General features: G+C 46.6%; 1 protein-coding gene across 1 annotated transcript in view; it reads right to left on the reverse strand.

The window, feature by feature from the left end:
• Positions 1-1,309: 1,309 nt before the first annotated feature.
• Positions 1,310-18,303, reverse strand: part of LOC144159873 (uncharacterized) — a 34,560-nt gene continuing 17,566 nt past the window's right edge. Inside the window, exons 5-7 of the mRNA XM_077691534.1 lie at positions 17,271-17,497; positions 10,841-11,240; positions 1,310-1,629 (exon numbers count right to left, since the gene is read on the reverse strand). Of these exons, the coding sequence (XP_077547660.1) occupies positions 1,425-1,629; positions 10,841-11,240; positions 17,271-17,497 (832 nt within the window). The 3' untranslated portion in view covers positions 1,310-1,424. The remainder of the gene's footprint in view (positions 1,630-10,840; positions 11,241-17,270; positions 17,498-18,303) is intronic.

Below are 18,303 nucleotides of genomic sequence, written 5' to 3' on the forward strand. Positions count from 1 at the left end.
TAAAGTATATAATATATAGCGAGTTTGCATCCATATATAGTCTTGGAATTTCAAGCAGCTTAGATGACTGTTTCTTGTATAACGCTGGTGCAGTAACCGTCCCCCAAATTCCCACAATATGTCTATAAGGCTGCATTTCTTAGACGGAAAAGCGTTCGCGCATGTGTGGTCATGCTGCTGACCGCTGTGCTTGTTCACCCAGCACAAAAAGAGTGCTTCCTGCACCCTAATTGGACGATGTACGGTAAACATTTCGGTTGATTTTATTTCCTTAGTACCTATATTAACTTCGCTGATTATTCTCTCGCCTTCATTTGGCCTTAGATTCCCCTACAATAGCGTACCAGTCAGCGAAGCGTCGCATGTGCGCTTGTGTGCAGCGACCTGGACTTAGAGCTTGATACAGTGTACAAATTAACAAAATAAAGGCACATTCTTCCATTCACAGACGTGTCATGGCTTAGTTTCAACCGAGCGAACAAACTGCGACGACCCGTTGGCGGCCGGCGGACTAAACGCTGCGCCGACTGACTCTGCCGGTGGGTCGACGAGCCGCGGAGTAGCGCAGTCAAGCCAATCCGCCTTTTTGTGACGTCATACGAAACGCCACAGAAAATGGGCGAGGATGCAGAGAGGAGGACAGCATTCTCAGACTGAGTTTTCTAGTGAATAAAGTCGCGTAGACGCAGCGAGAGTGGTCGAAACATGGCCTGCAGACTCCAGACTGCAATTTGCGCTAGTAATCCCGCAATGTTTACAAATAACTTCGGCGTCCCTTTAAAAAGCTTCAAAGCAGTTCCTACACATGCAATATTAGGGTTTGTGGTGGTAGAAACCACCTGAGGTACTTTGCTGAAAGGCATTGGCTGTCAGGCAGAAACTCTGGGTGCACTGCAGTGGACTGCACAGGGGACTAAGAGTGTCCCTTTATTTGCACTTTGTTTTCACACTGCAGCACTTCCGCTTCGTTTACCCCTGCGTCTCTTCTCTTGAGTTTAAGAGCTCCCCCGTGACGCTGTGCCTTACATTTTGTAATTTATTCAGTACGCGTATTGGGGCTCCCCATCCCTCGATCCTTTGTGATTTGGACCCTTTTTTCTCCTTCGACAGGAGCTATACAAAACTTTCCCCGCACATATTGAAGTGTAATTTATACATACTGAGCACACCATTTCCCACGTGACAACAAACAGACGGATGGACAGGTTTCTGGGGCCAGTCCCCTAAGAATGGTTACGCATAAAGTGTGTTTCAGATGTCAAATCTTTTATTTTATTTGCATCATTACGACTTGATTTCTTAAGCCAACGTTTTACCATCATTTGTGAAAGTTTGCAACCATAACAAGGTTAAATATACGTGCACAAGAATAAATAACACTGCGTTATAAGCAGCCAAAACGAAACGCAAACTGAAGTCAAGTATCAGCAGTTCGGTGGCGGGAAGTGGTCGCAGTCGAAAGCCGTAGCGAACAGGGATGACGACTTCGTGGCGAACTCGAGCGGCGACGTGAACTGCTCTCCACAGTAGAGGCGGCCGAAGCGGACAAAAAAGAAGCGCTCGAAAAGAACAGAGCGCTGAGCATTCGGGAGACGTTTCGCGGATCGCAGCGCTGTCTCCATTGCCCACCTGCGTGTTGGTAAAACGCACAATAAGGAAACAACCTCATGAAGGCATTGATTAGAAACCCAAAATGTCAAGAAAATTGCGCAATACACAAACTGGCAAATGTTAAATTATTCTCTCTCTACCCCCCACACACACCAATAAACACGCAAGCCCGTATTATATATATATATATATATATATATATATATATATATATATATATATATATATATATATATATATATATATATATATATATATATATATATATATATATATATATATATATATAGCAGAACAGAGAGATACGGGACGAGGGACTCGGTAAAGATACATATCAAGGTTGCAGTCGTCATTGCCAGTGCTATTCGGCTTTTTTGAAATATATAATAGGGCCGAATGACGTGTGCTTGTCACGTTTCTTTGATTCATTGATAAATAAGCGAAAATATAAGTCGAGAAAAAATCCGCCGTTTTCCGGGACTTTTCCGCCTTTTTCCGGAATTTTTTCTCGACTTATATTTTCGCTTATTTATCAATGAATCAAAGAAACGTGACAAGCACACGTCATTCGGCCCTATTATATATTTCAAAAAAGCCGAATAGCACTGGCAATGACGACTGCAACCTTGATATGTATATATATATATATATATATATATATATATATATATATATATATATATATATAGAGAGAGAGAGAGAGAGAGAGAGAGAAATAAGGGATGGCAGTCTTGGTGCCACAGGGAGCTTAAGAGGGTTCAACGCTGTTCGACCATACTCGACATGTCGATACTCGAGTCACAGCTCGGGGGTTAAAAAGAAGGTCCCCGTCACCCCGAGTACTCCTAGTGGTGCTGGCTACCACACCCGAGCGCAGGAAAGAAAAATACCTTAACACAAATACCCCCGAAAGTGGAGGGGAAAATAGCCCCGCCGGTAGCGTAGTGGTCATCGCACCCGGCGGGCATTTTTTCTCAACTTGCTTTCTGTCCAACCAAATTCTTTATCGGTTTGAATGACCTACCACATTGTCCCCTTTACTTTCCGAGGTTTTCTTGACTGTCAACCCTTATTTCTGTTTCTGTCTTAATTAAACGAGCCCCTCATTTCCCATTCTGATTCGTTATATATATATATATATATATATATATATATATATATATATATATATATATATATATATATATATATATATATATATATATATATATATATATATATTGTTGCAGAGCAAGGAAAACGCTTATTCACAAGGAGTAAGCGACTGTGTCTCTATTGGCAGACAGATAATTAGGAAGGCAAATTCGGACAGGCAGCTAGGTCTTTCAGCTCGTGCACACGCTAGTCCACCAGAGCGTCTTCTTCTTCCTCGACGGATAGTCAGGCTGCCGCACAACCATGGCACATGCCCACTTTGGGGGATTGCGTCCTTTGCAAGTCGAGTGTCTGGCCAGCTCATTTCTCGGCTAGCTCATTTCTCTAATAAGTTCCACGCGGCAATATATATGAGACCCGGCTATGAGGATTTGTTTATTGGACAAAAGGTAATGAGGTAATACGCCAATGGCAAGGCATACATCCACATCAAACCCCAATGTCCAATAAATTGGACACCTGCTGGCGCCATCAGGCAGCATTGGTGAAAATAGTATTCCCGTTCCCGCCAAAACCGTTCCAGAATGGTGGCGTTCAGCGGCGCGGCTAGGGTGTCTAGCCACCTTAGCGCGGCGTCCTACGGCGTCGGCCGAAGACGTAAATACTGTCTCTCGTATTTATACCTGTTTTCAAGGCATATCTTTGATGATACAATAAACTTAATGCAACAGAGAACGCACAGAGTGCAAAATTTGAACTGTTCGCGCGCGTACTTTCTTCTGCGCTTATTTTAATTTTGCCTGTCCAATACGTTCGACGCCAGGACTACGAATATTTTGACCGAGCTAAGTTGGCGATGGCCTTGTTATGAAAAGCAAACGAGTGCTGTTCGTATTTAGCGGCTTGTGGGTGAAATCGCGTGTCTTTTCTTGATAGGAGACCGGCCTCACGTGTCTGATAAGATGGCTAAAACAATTTTGCGAAGTTTCGCCAAACTGTTGCTGAGACCCTCGCAACTCCAGGGAGGAAGCAGGACGAAACAGAGAATGAGTACGAAGACGAGTGCTTCTTGCGATCAAAGCATGGCTCGACTATCTCATGGAAAGCCCCTACAAAAGAGCACGAGCCACTTCCCAAGGCCGGCAGACATTGCCAACGCTGCACATTACAGACTACAGGGTTAGCGACATGAGAAAAAGTTGTTTCGCACCAAATGTCGACTTTTTTTTCTCCATGACAAATGACAGAAGATGTTTCAAAATTGGCCGCAGGAAGTGAACACAAGAGCGAAATCAAATTTTATCAGACGCTGTTCCTTTCGTACCCCTGTCACACGGGCACTTTCAATCGCGATTGAAGTGAATCGCGATCGAGTTTTCGAGCGCGCTCGACGTACTGCCGCTGCTACACGGCACGTTTCAATCGCGATTGAGAAGTTGCACGGGTTGCGCTCGTGTTCGCCAGATGGCGCTAACCATGTACTTGCGGCCGGCGTCTGGTAAATTCGCGCGGTCATAGGTATACGTAACTATGTAAATATTACCTCACGCTTATTTGGGTCAAGTTATTTGACACAATTTGTGGCGTTAGTTGAAGTTGTCACATTCTGTGTCATTACTGAGCGGGGACGAGAGTATCGCCGCTTTCGTTCGATCGCGCTTGGAAGTCTCGATCGCGCTTGAGAAAACAGGATTGAGTTGGAGCGGGATCGAGCTCGATCGCGATTGAAACTGTCGTGTAGCAGGTGCCCGATCCGGATTGAGCTCGATCCGGATCGACTCAATCGCGATTGAAAGTGCCCGTGTGACAGGGGTATAAAAACATTTTTTTTTAGGCATACCAGCGCCGGCTTCATCCCTCCAGGTTCATTCACTTGGCCCCTTAGCGCCGGCTTCACGTGACACATTCCTAAGACGAAAAGCGAGGGCGTGCTGACGCGCGTTCCCCAGTTCCTTATCTCGTTCTGCCGCCTTTATTCCTTTCTCTTCCCCCCCCCCGCTTCTTCTGTAAATCCCTATGAGGAGGGGCGCCAATTTACCTCCTTCCTAGACATCCCTTTGCATTTTTCTTTTCTATTTGTGTTGTACCACCTGCCAATAATTACTTTTAAACAGGGCGCATTGTAGCGCACCTTTTCTCCCAAAAAAGAGGGAGGGCAGTGCATTCCCTCTCATGTGTATGTCTTCCGTTTTTTCTTGTTTTGCTGAATGATGACGTATGATTTCTTTTAAAGAGGGCGCACTGTAGCGCAACTTCCTCTCTCTACACGCACCTATAAAAGCGTGCTGCAGTCTACTGTAAATGTTACTCCGATGAAGACTGTACCTCCAGTCGAAACGTTAGTAAGCATGTTTGTTTTTGTTTTTTGAGACGTGCGTCGGACTCTACTTTTTGATATGTATATATATATATATATATATATATATATATATATATATATATATATATATATATATATATATATATATATATATATTGTAAATAGATCGCCGCCTGCCGCCACGTTACAATATATATATATATATATATATATATATATATATATATATATATATATATATATATATATATATATATATATATATATATATATCAGGGTGTCGAACCGAAAAAAATACCGGTTCGCGAACCGGTTCGATGAGTTGAATTATCACTGAAATTAGAAAAAACCACTTAGTAGTTTAAAACGAGTCAAATCAAAACACAAACAAAAATTCAAAATGCTGCTGTTCCCCAAAGGCAGTGGCGCAATTGCAAAGCAAACTTTAAACAATCACGATATATTAGAAAAAAAAAGGCCGCGTATCTGCTTCTTTCGTTGCAAATGTCGTCAAAAGACGATAGTCTTTATCGACTTTAGCCAAGTAAATGCCTCCCTTCGCTTTCTTGCTCATCTCTCATGTTGTTCCTCTTGCGTCGCGCTCCTCTCAAGGTAAATACGCCAAAGGTTTGCTTAAATCATTTTAAATTTGCCGCGTTCCACTGCTCCAAACCACGTGTCTCGATGCCAACGCTGCCGTACGGCGAAGACGCGCGTAAATCGACGCGCCCTACTTCAACGTTTATAGAACCGCGTTTCCCTACTCCACGTGCGTTGCAAGCAGAACGTGGAACCTATCTAGTGGAACCTTTCGTAACTGTTGCCAGTTGATTCCTTAAAATGCTGCAAGAAGCTATAGTGGCGCGGGCGACAGCAGGCGACAGCGAAGTGATTTTTTTTCTGGAGTTGATGAAGTATTTAATTTCGCCAAAGTCAAGCATGTATGATTTTTTATAAAGGAACACTGCAGACATCACTTCTGTATTAATTTGTTGTCTTATATTTGCGTAATGTCTTGTTCTTCTTCAACAATGTTGACAGGTATGAACATTACACCGGACTTAGACGGGTAGATTTAGCTGTGACTTTATAAGAATATTGCGCAGGCGTAGTTTTACTTTGGCCGGGTGGCTGAATCGAGTCACAGACAGACAGACGGACAGACAGACAGACATACAGACAGACCAAAATTTCTGCGTTTAAGTAGCCCAAGAAAGACTATCATCTTTAAAAGATGAAGCGGCGACGATTCACCCCCTACTTTCTCGCTCAGACTTTATGTTGTCCTAGCGACTATTCATAAGGCCACCGCCAAGAGATATGACGGTGGGATATATTTTCTGCCCTTTCCTTTTTTGTTGAAATCGCAATCGTCACTATGAAACCGCCCATCACGCTAACCTTGAAGCCTTAAATTTAGGCCTGCGTACTGGTTCGTTCAAATGCCAGTGCGTGCTTAATACCTTATGACGCACATTTTTTATATTTCTAACAAAACAGAAAAATCCTACAACAGGTACATAAATACTACTAATGAATTAGATTATTTGATCACCCTGAATAATTTGTTAGCTGTCACCTTATCGAATGTGTTAGCCACACTTTTGTTAAAAGTAAGCTTTAGTTAACGCTCAGTCACTGCATTATTGCTCTGACCACTGCAATTCTTTTTGCGATAGCTATACCGGATGCGCGCATTACAATCTGTATGTCATCGTACCGCCTGACCCCGGCCATCGTTCCGCGTGCTACATTGCGGAATCTTATAACAGATTATGCTGTTACAAAATGAAAGGGAAATGTGACGCGCGGAGTATGAGATGGAACTTTTTTGGTTAGGCGCTCTTTAATTCGCGCACAGCAGTACTCCTCTCCGGAACGAGTAGCAGTAGAAGTAATGTAGCGAGTTGGGCAGTCAGTACAAGTGCACCTTCGAAAAAAGCAGATCTGAAAGAGACAAAACTGCAGAACAAGCAGAAAAGATGATCGTAGGGCGAATGGGACAGTGTGAGGTACCGGCCTGCCTTTCTGCATGTGTCATCTGCTTTGTTACTGTTTCTGCTTCCAAGACAAGGTCGAGAGCTGCAGTTTCTTGAAGGGATTAAGTGCGCACCTTAACAGTTTTCCATGACATATCTGTTGTTATTTGTATCTGCAAAAAACGGAACTTGTCCACTGTACTGTCCCCAAAAACTGACCACGGAACTCACTTCCTTCGCATTGATGACACGTTTAGTTGTGAAAGGCAGGGCAAAGAAAAGTATAGAGCAATATCTACGTTCTGGAGGTTTTTTTTACATATTCGGTTTGACTTACTTTTTGCTTAATATTTTAAAACAACGTGATTCGCCTTTTACTTTTTCTTGTTTTCCGTGTAAACACATTAAAAAAACACTGGCGCATTTGATGCCCCGTGCTATATCTCTGCTTCGAGGCGCAGCTTATGTTGCAGGCCAGCAGACTTATTTTAACCAGCTGGTGATATTAAACGTGGATCAAAATCTCGATACACGGACGTTCTCGATTTCCATCTACTTCAGAAAAACGGTCGTGGGGAAGGGAGATCGAGGCCACTTGTGGTCAGCAGGAAACGGCTTAGCCACTGAGCAGCTCCTGCGGTCACACTTGTCAAGTATTAACAATTTGCAGGTGTCGGAACTTTTAAACAAATTATGAAATGCAAAAAGTTTGCACACATTGGGTGTGCCCTTCCGCTGTTTCGCAGTAGAGCACTCCTGCAGCCTGATTGGTCCGATAAAGTCACAGATAGGGAAGGGCAAAGTCGTTTTATATTCCCTGCAAGCTTCCGAGAATGAAATTTCGTTTGGTCAGCTTGCATGCACTATGCTCGTGGTTTTAGTAGCAACAGACCACTGCTACATTGTTTCATAGAGCGTGATAGTGTTCAACTGTCTCGCGTGGAATGTGCGCGAGCGTTTACGAAGTTGATGGTACGTGAAAGAAAAAAGACCTGAATTGCATTGACTGTGCAATATCAAGAACGGAGGGTCGAACCGTTTCGGCATGAACCGGTAACCATTATTTCTTTTTTTCGGTGCAATTCCGGTTCGACACCCTGATCTATATATATATATATATATATATATATATATATATATATATATATATATAATGAAAGATATAGTCGGCCGACCTATCTTTCATTATGTCCTCAACGAGCCCCTCATTTTCTAACTATATATATATATATATTAAATGCAGAGCATTTCAGTAACTCACGATGTCACCCGCGTTGGCGTCCGTAGTCCGCACGCTCACTGCGCATGCGCGTGGAGTCGAGGCGAAAGCGAACACATCTCTCGCGAGGGGCATTGGATTGGATTCGATTGGATTGGCTTGGATTGGATTGGATTGGCTTGGCTTGGCTTGGCTTGGCTTGGATTTGGATTGGATTGGATTAAAGTGGATTGTGTTGGATTGTGTTGCGTCATAGCCGCGGCACGTTGCGTCATAGCCGCGGCCGGCAGACGCGCTTGGGCCGGCGCATGTGCAGTACTCTCTCTTCCGCGGTTTCCTCTCCTTCGGGCGCGCTGCGCATATACGCCTCGAGATTCGCGATCGCTGCGCCGCCTGCCGCCGCTTCTCCGCGGCGTTTGCGGGATTAGCGCTGCGTGGCTCATAGGTGGTCATGCAGTGTTTTGGTTCTCTTTCGCTTCTCTTTGCCTTTCCGCGCACTAAACAACTTTTTAAGGTGTCGTCTGTAAGCTAACTGCACGTTTAGGGCGCTTAAAAAAAACAGCTGCGTCTTGGTAGAGCGCTCGAACGCCAGCAAGAGCTACCCGGGGAGGCGGTTCTGCGCGCTTCTTGGCCGCTTTTGCGGGCGTCGGCGACGGCAGCAGCATATCACCGCTGTCACCTTCGAACACGTCAGCACACGTGAATTCTATTTATTGTCACCTCGTTTAGACCTGATATTGGCACTGTAAGAGGTTAGTTCGTTTTGCAGCGCAGACAACAAATGCGGCTTTGCTTCGAATATGTACGTCGTAGAAAAATATGTTTCGGGGATGTGATAACCCAATAGCGTACAAAAACTTGTGCCTTTTATGGGAATATAAACCACGCGAAAATGTTAAGAACACTCAAAGGCTGTGCATTGTCAGATATGTGCCCACTCATGCCTTATGGTAAGAACCAAGGTATATGTTAATGAAACCACGGGAAAATGAATGGTCTGCAATTCAGGAATAAATAGAATAGTCGTATGGGAATAAAAAAAACCGAGTGCAGCTTCTGAAATGCTAAAGACGTGTGTTTGAGCAAGGTAGTATTCACCAGACCAACTACTGATATTTCGCTAGACATTGGGGGGGGGGGGGGGGGGTGAGGAGGAGGACGCTCAACCGTCGTTGTTTACAAATGCGGAGCGAAATCAACAAATGAACGTTTTATTAATCACACACACAAGCTGCGTGTTCACTTTTCATTTGTTTTTCGCCTTCAACGAACGGCTGATCATTCGGCGGACGCATTTCTTGAAGAATACAGGGTAAGCAGTTCACAAGAAATACGAGGTGTCGTTGAAAGAGTTGATTGATTTATTGCAGGGTTTAACGCGCCGACGCAACGGAGACGATGAGGCACGCCGTAGTGGAGGGCTCCGAATTTTGACCACCTGGAGATCCTTAACGTGCGCCGAAATCTCGCACACACGGGCTCGTTGGAAGAGTGTCGTGTCTGATAAGGATCTCTGATTTCGGTTTATGCTAGATTCTGCAGCCTGCCTGTGTCATACGACGATGTTTCGAAGAAGAGTTTGCGGACGCGGATTACTCTATAAGCCCGTCTTCGCGCTTCTCGTGGAGGATAAATGTAACAGATGAATCTTAGCGAGCGCTCACCTCGGGACAAGACGACCCAGCATTAAATTTGTTGTGGTGTGCTGACTCCGGAGTGTAATTTTGCATTATCCATCGCAGTTCTTTGGTACAATGTTTGCGAAATTTATTCCGCATTGGCTTGTTCAGGGTACTGACCAATATCTGATATGCGATATTGGCAGGCGTAACTTGCGTGCTGTCAGGTATGAGTGCTCCGCTGGATTTTGTAGTGCACAAAGTCGATTTACATCAAAGTGTGTATGGCCGCAACATGACCATCGGAGGAAACACTGCTTACGGTGACACTTCCACTAAATTTCAGGGCAGCGGAATTGCAATCAGCTCCATGCAAATGCTGGCTTTGGGACGCCGGCCTGTGACACACGCCCGGCGCTCATATAGATCTTTCTAAGATCGCGTCATAAACGTTTATACTCTCGTGAACACACCAGGCTTGCAAGCAGAGTGCCTGCTCCACGTTATTCGGTATTTCGAACGCGGACAAACGGTAAATCGCTGTCTTGAACGAGCCCCAAAAGCAACGGCGACAGGGGGGAGCGGGCCGGGGACTCCCGCGCCTGCTTTCGAAACGGGCCGCTAGGGGGATTTCAGTGGCGCCCCTACAGGCCGCGCTCGAGGCGTATAACCGGTGTGCCGTTCTCCGGCCAAGCAACATCCGCGGTTGGCTCAAACACCTAGAGTCCACGCCGCTTTACAAGTACGCCAACGTCGTCGACTGGGACCGGCTTACTCACTCCCCTCAACGTATATAAGCGGCGGAGCGCGCGTTCGGAATTTAGTCAAGGGTTGTCTTTGCATGGCTTACGCTTGACGTGACGCTTTGCTTGACTCGAGTAGATGCGACGCATTTACTCGAGTTCCCCCCGTGGGAAGATGCGGGCGGCTTTTTATATCTTAATTAAGATGCAAGACCGGTAATCCTTTAACGAAACATCTAAAAACCCACCTTTACCTTGTCCGCAAGTGCGCCTCCCAGCTGTCTGGATTCACGTCGAGTCCCAATTTTTTCGCGTAAGCAGAAACGCACTTTCCGCGCTCTTCGTCGGACGGCCCCGTCGTGGAGTTCCCTTGTGGTGGAACCAGCCTACTGGCGTTGAACATCATTTCGGCGGCCATGACGCCCATGGTGGCATAATTTACGCAGGGTTCAGCGGCAAGGGGATAGCAGAAGTCGGGCCTCATGTGCTCTGGAAGAATCTCGAATCGTCCGTCCAAGGGCACGGTTACCCCGAGGCCCAAGTCAACGTGGCGTCCCGTAAGCCTGCTGTAGCGGATGATGTTGGCGAGGAAGTCTTGGGTATATGGCTCGCGGAAGGCTGCATCTGTTTCACTTTCAGCTGGACGTCCACTGCCTGCAGAGAATGCGCCACTCTCAGTAAGCCAGTCTCGGATTCGCTGCCTTGGTGTTTATACTCCTTCAGATCTGTTTCTAAAATCTTGGCCAGTAACTTCACGCAAGTATCTATCTCGTTACAAGCTTCCTGTCATTATGCCTTGAACTGAAATAGCTTCGGATATCTTGGATGGATCTGCGAACCTTGTGGCTACGGTTTCTCGGGGAGAACTACAAAACTACGGAGAAAGAACGGTGCTTCTGTCAACTGCTCCCTACAAAACTGCGAAAATCAGTTCGCTGTGCCGCTGTTTCTTGTAAAAAAATTCTCCGAAATGTCAGCACTGCGTATGATGTAGTGAGTGCGAAAGCATTAGGGATGAATTGTGGGACGGATGTGCCAGTATTGTGTGCACCGCAATGTGTCACAGCTGCTGGTGATGGGAACGGCTGCCGGTTCATCGCCGGATGCGATTATTCCGTTCCAAGACAGCTACAAGCCCTGTAGTTAGGGTGCAATGCAGAAAGTTGTTAAACGTGTTTATATACCATGCCGTGCCTCTAAACTGACCTAAAAGATGCCAAACAACTTTCATTTCCGAAAAGAATGCGTATAATTTAGCCAGGAGAACATTTTACAAAAAAATTATGTCTTAGAGAAAAAAAATAGCGGTGGCTTAGCTCGGCTTTACCAGGATATACGTAGCGTGAGCTAAGGTTCAGCAATCCAATCCAGTCCAGTCCAGTCCAATTCAATCCAATTCAGTCCATTCCGGTCCGGTCCAGTCCAGTCCAGTCACTGCTCCTCGCGCATGCGCAGCGCGGCTCTCCAGAAGCCACGCGAAACGGCTATCAAGCGGCTCCGACGCAGCGTCAGACTTGGCTATTGGGCGCACAGCTGGGCACACGCCGGCGCCTGTGCGTCTGCCGTGGCTATGACGTCACTCCTCTGGAATGAACAGACCGGCGAATGTGCAGACCCAACTCCCCACTCACCCGCACTCCAATTGGATTGGATTTCCAATGCAGTCCAATACAATCCAATCCAAATCCAAATCCAATCCAACTCATTCCAATGCTCCTCGCGCTTGCGCAGCACAGTCCTTGAGGGTCCACGCGAAACTGCTCAACTTCGACCAGTGTAGCTTACGCTACAAAAAAATACCTCCTGTCGGCTCCTATTCCTCTGGTGGTCGGTGGTCGCCTCGACAAATCTCTCCCGCGCGCTTCCTGTGCGCCTCATGTCACCTCTTGAATGACGTCATGTCAGTCGCCCTGCCGTCCCATTGGACGGCCGGGCTTCCGCGTTACCCGTGACGTACCCTCGCTACATCCAATGTTAAGACCACTCGGCCTCCCACCCCCTTCCGCAGTTGCCGCGGAGAAAATATGAAGTAAATATCGCAGAGAGTGTATATTTTAAATGCAGAGCATTTCTTTAACTCACGATGTCACCCGGCGTTGGCGTGCCTCGGCGTCCGCAACAGCCGTTCCAGGTGCGCCCTCTCCCCAACTCCTCCTCGCCTGCTCTCCGCTGCTCCTCGCGTGTTCTCGGCGTGCTCGGATCGCGTTCAGCAACAGGTGGGGCGCGCATGCGTCGTAGTTTGGCGCGGGAGCAACACAGTTGTGGCGTGATCGTGACGTAGTCGTGACGTGGTCGTGTCGCGGTCGTGCCGTGATGGTACGGTTCTCGGCGTTCGCTCTCGCTGTCAATTTCTTTCGAACCAGATGAAATCGGGTATGTGCGCCCCCCCAAAAATGCTCTGCATTTGACCGTGCCCCTCGCGAGGAGGATGTTTTCTTCACTGAAAAATTAAGCAATTTACGTTAAAATTTTTGTCGTTTCAGCATTCCCAGCAGGTTAAATGACTATTTGTTGAATAGCGCTTGTGCAGTAAGCCTCTGCTGGTTCCCTGCAAATATTTTATCACTAGCGGCTGCGTTCATTATACAGAAAAAGCTCTCACAAACGCTGATTGATTGATTGTAGGGGTTTAACGCACCGACGCAACGCAGGCGATGAGGCGCGCCGTAGTGGAGGGCTCCGGATTAATTTTGACCACCTGGGGATCTTCAACGTGCGCCAAAATCTCGTACACACGGGCGTTTTTGCTTTTCGCCTCCATCAGAAAAGCGGCCGCCGCGGCCGGGAATCGAACCGGCGTCCTTATGTTCCGATCACAAATGTAGGGTCGTGCGTTAGTTAGTTCACCCTACGCAAAAAAAGTGCCTCTGGTACCTTGGTTTTACGCTCCACAACAAATATTTCCGTTGATTTTAATTACTTATTACCTGTATTAACGTCGCTGACTCTCATGCCGCTTTTAATTGGGCTAAGATTATCTGTTAGCGTACAAATTGCAGACGAATATCCAGCTCTCCTGTGAAGCAATGCTAGTGAAGCGTCGCATGTGCGCTTGTGTGGAGCTACTTTGACTTCACCGACATTACTAAGCTTGATACAGTCTGCAAACTAACAAACTAAAGCCGCATTCTTCCGGGCACAAATACTGTCGTGACGATGACCCGCTGGCGGCCGGCCGACTGGCTCTGTCGGACGATAGGCGAGCCGTGCGGTAGGCGCAGTCCAGTTAATACGTAACGCCATAGGAAATCGGCAAGAAAGATGCGGAGACGAGGACAGCACTTTGGAATTGATTTTTATACTAAATTAAGTGGCGTAAACGCATACAGTGTGATCGAAATATGATCTAGGGACTCAAAACTTTATGTTGAGCGAGAATTCACGCAATATTCACAAAAGCGCAAGCAAGCGACAGTTTCAGTGTTTTGAAGCACCACAAAGCCATGCCATGAAAAACCGTGTGGCGCCATTTACTGCTTGGCAGATAAAGCTAGAGGCAGTGACCAGGTCACAGGAGGTCCGAAAATAGATGTGCCTACTTGTGTATATAGTAGACAACTATTTCTGGGCGCAATAGGACACATTTTTGCTCGTTTCTCTCCATACTTAACTGCCCCCCTTGGATTTTGAGAGCCTATACTTTCAACTGCGGCCCCGCTTTTGTAGTGAGGGGTCTAATGTTGGCGCCAGCATCAGTATTGATGGGAGGGGTGTTCTGAGGCCCTATTCTGGACTTAATAAATTCACCGCAAACTGTTCGCAGGAAGCCTTCTGTGATTGGCTTTCAGTTGTAGGCACGTACTTCCGTCTGACAAAGCGGGTGTGGGGGGTTTCGTCATTTTAACATCTCATGACCCTTACTAGCTAAAGTTTTAATGGGAGTCCCTTATTTCTTTCTACTGAAAGCGCATAACTAGACGAAATGCGGCAGGCATGGCAACGTGGGTCTGTACTCATTTGTATTTGTTACCTCTTGTTTGTTGTATTTGTTTGTTTGTTGTATCATTTGTTTGTTGTATTTGTGTTTGCTACTCATCCGTATTTGTTACCTACAAGCCATATATGGCTTGTAGGTAATGCTTTCTTTGTGACCAGCTGAGAAGACGTGACATAATATAAACAGTTGGCGGGAACGTTTACGTCACACAATGTTAACTTCACCCCACCCTGCGTAACGGCGACGTGATGTATACGTAACCGTTCGCAAATGGCGGCTGCCGTCGCCGGGAAATAGGGCAAAAAATTTAACTGACCTTTTGCGCCGTGAAATTCCCGTGAATTTACAGCAGGTGCAGTTTACACGACGCCCGGTGTAAAACTGTTTTCCAGCGAAAGAAATCGTAGGTTTGACTGTTTCCAAGTCAACGACAACCAAGCATAAAAATAACGTCCAGTAGTTTGCTTTTATGCTTGGCAATAAAATAAAAATTATTTGTTTGGCGTAACAGCAACATAAGAGGGCAGTACAAGCCTCTTCATAACAAAGAGAACCCAACGCATGGCATTTGTCCACACTACTCCTAGTAAGCTGGTGGGTCACTGGATTGAATTCAAGAGGGAAATAACAAAGAAAGCTGACTGTATTATTCATTACTGCACTGATTGAGCTCGAGCTTGACGATGTGAATCGGCGGCATCAGTACGCTCTGCCGTTATCGGGCGTAGCATTTCGCTGTCCTTACCGCGTCATAAAACCGATGGTCACGCCATCTTTTTTTGTGGTCACGCTTGCAATATAGCAGCAGACGATGGCGCGGCGGTGGTACGGAAGGTGATAATGCGACAAAACTACAATTGAAACAGGGAGCTCAACTATTTTACTAAAATCGACTGAAAGAAATAAATACATCCGGCAAATTTACACACTGTGTGATGTTCTTTAGCTTAACACCCGCCTTTCGCTCGCTTTTGAATCAACGTTACTTGATCGCATTGTTGTATTGACTCCAATTTTGACCGTAAGAAATATGTTTCTTTTGCGAGCCTCAGGTGCCATCCTAATTTTTAGGATACGTAGCAAGTGTTTGTACATTTTTATATCTGGAATATCTGATCGCTTGGTTGTGATCTTTGTAAGCTAAGGGTCAAATGACACTGCATGTTGTCAGAACTATTCGTGCACGCGCCACTGGTTGCTTACGTTTGGCCTACGCAAGAAACATGGCGAATTCACGAATAATTAACCAAGTCGAGGATAGGGCCCTTGATGAGCCCGGCTGATGGCGACTTGCTGACGTCCACGGAAAATAACTCTGATTGATTGTAGGGTTTAACGCGCCGACGCAACGCAGACGATGAGGCGCGCCGTAGTGGAGGGCTCCGGATTAATTTTGACCACCTGGGGATCTTTATCGTGCGCCGAAATCTCGTACACACGGGCGTTTTTGCTTTTCGCCTCCATCAGAAAAGCGGCCGCCGCGGCCGGGAATCGAACCCGCGACCTCGTGCTCAGAAGCGCAACGGGAAAATAACTCAATGAGCGTAGTCGCGCTGTCGTCTTAATATATACATTAGAAGAACCGTTTTATTCGTTGACTGCTTTCACGATCGAGGCTCCGTGACGTCCAGAAACACGGCGAACAGCTACATGAAGAGCTATTCTATCCCATTGTGGCAGAGGGCGCCTGGCGGATGTCCAATATCTGTGTTGCTGATCGTTTCCTCCATAAGTTTGAATATTGAGAGAAGCGAACGTGCCTGTACCGTTACTTTGTGACATTTGTCAAAGCCATCGTTGACTGGCCGCCTATGCAGACAGAATCCCAATGATTTTTCCGATTTTTATTTACTCAGGGTGGAAGATTAGTTCTGTTGAAAATGTGCAGCAGCTACAGGGAATGTTGTCTGCCGACATTAGACACTATTCTTGCCTCTTGTTGCGCTGAACGAAGTTTCGCCCCAACTCACCTCTTTGGGGGCGCCTCCACACATCACCGAACCGCACTGAACACTGCAACGGCGGCGCGCGACAAATTATCAGGAGATGTACGAAAATACGAAAGGGATATTCACAAGATGAGCGCCTTGTGAAGATCCCTTGCGTATATTATCTGTCTTGTGTAAACAGTCAGCGCAATCCAACATGAACCATTACCAGCAAGTGGTCTTGACCAAATCTTCGTTGCTGACCGGTGGGGAAGGAAGCGACAATGACGCAGTCGTTAACTCGTCTGAGTTGCAACAGCTCAAGATCCCCTGATCTTCCTTCGTGTTTTGTAATAGGCAGTGGTGTGTGCGTGGCTCCCATCGCAACCTGCGTTCCGGCACATCGTGATCATCCTCATCATTATCTACTCCTCCTTGACGTGAGTAATGGGATGAGATGTGTCTGCCCGCACCCTTTGAGAGACTGTGAATGGAGGGCATGCAGTGTCCAAAAGGCATGCCCTCCCTTCAGCCTCTGTAACATCGCGATCACTCTCTTCAAGGTCATCAAAGAAGTGTCATCCACTTCTGACCTCACTAATGGGTGAATCTAGTGTCGTCCACTTCTGACATCATTGGTGTGAGAGTGCGTGTTGCGTGTGCCTGTGTACGGGTGTGTGTATGTGTGCACACACCGAACAACTCCGATGACATTCTGTGCGCTTCATTAGGAAGAATGGCTGTCGTTTACATTCATTTTTTCTGTTGGCGGGCGTTGCAAAACACTCTACGCCTCCTGCCAACACCTTCCGCGTAAACAAGGTGTGACCAGTATACCGTGCATGATGGGCTTGGCTTGGGTGATGGCGTCCTTGTCCAGTTCGAGTCCCTTGGCGATGGTGGTCTCGTTGAGGCACTCCTCGCGCACGTTGTCCCACATGGCGTTAACTAGGACGTGCACTTCTACTTCTTCATCTTCCTCTTCTTCAGACTTCATGACGTTATGCAGGGTGAGCCCGAACAGGCTATGCACGACCTTGGAGCACCTGGTGAGTAAAAAAATCATGAACCATTCCCCTCCGTGGAGGTGGATGACCAGCGAAACTTTTTAGCTCGCGACGTGGAGACGACACAGAACGTATGCGAAAGGTATGAGGAAGTTTGATTTCTCTCTAGCGTTGACGGCGGTAATCCCTAAGCAAGAGCGAAGGGCCTCGGACACTGTACATGCATGAAACCGTAGCCACAAAGTATGCCGTACTTGAATGCGGTTGAACCAGGTTTGTCCAGCTATAGCTCGCTTCTCGATCCGAGAGTGCGCAATGAATACGCGCGCAATTGCAGAGCAAGCGCATCTTTGGATCCAACCAGCGAATTCTTGTATCATTTTCTGACGGCAAGTGTTTTTACTTTCTCCATATCTTTTTGTCGGAACCCCCTGCCCCCTAGAACAAATGAGTGATTAAACGCTTTCCCTGCGCTACCACACGAGGCGTTGGCTTGACCTTGGCTGAGCTGGAAGGTCAGACGGACGTTACGGGGAAGCAAGCGCTTTCTGGGTTTGCATCTGGAGTTGAATAAGCCTGTCTTAAAAAGTGCGCCTGCTCGCTTCGATCCGAACGACGCAGAAGCGCCAACACTTCTGTGATTTGAACTATGTTGCTGAACTATGTTGCACTTATCATTGATAGGAGATAACTTTCTTTTAGTACCGAAGAATTCCATCACAATGCCTTACCCGTGTTCGCGATCTGATTTGTAAAGTAGGGCAGAGTCCGTATGTCTAGGGGAGTCAATATCTACGCCAACGGCATTACGATTTTGTTGGAGGTGGGTATGAAATGTGTGACGT

The sequence above is a fragment of the Haemaphysalis longicornis genome, unplaced genomic scaffold, assembly GCF_048455015.1.
Source record: "Haemaphysalis longicornis isolate Haplotype H1 unplaced genomic scaffold, Haemaphysalis longicornis Haplotype H1 scaffold_10, whole genome shotgun sequence".
Lineage (NCBI taxonomy): Eukaryota > Metazoa > Arthropoda > Arachnida > Ixodida > Ixodidae > Haemaphysalis > Haemaphysalis longicornis.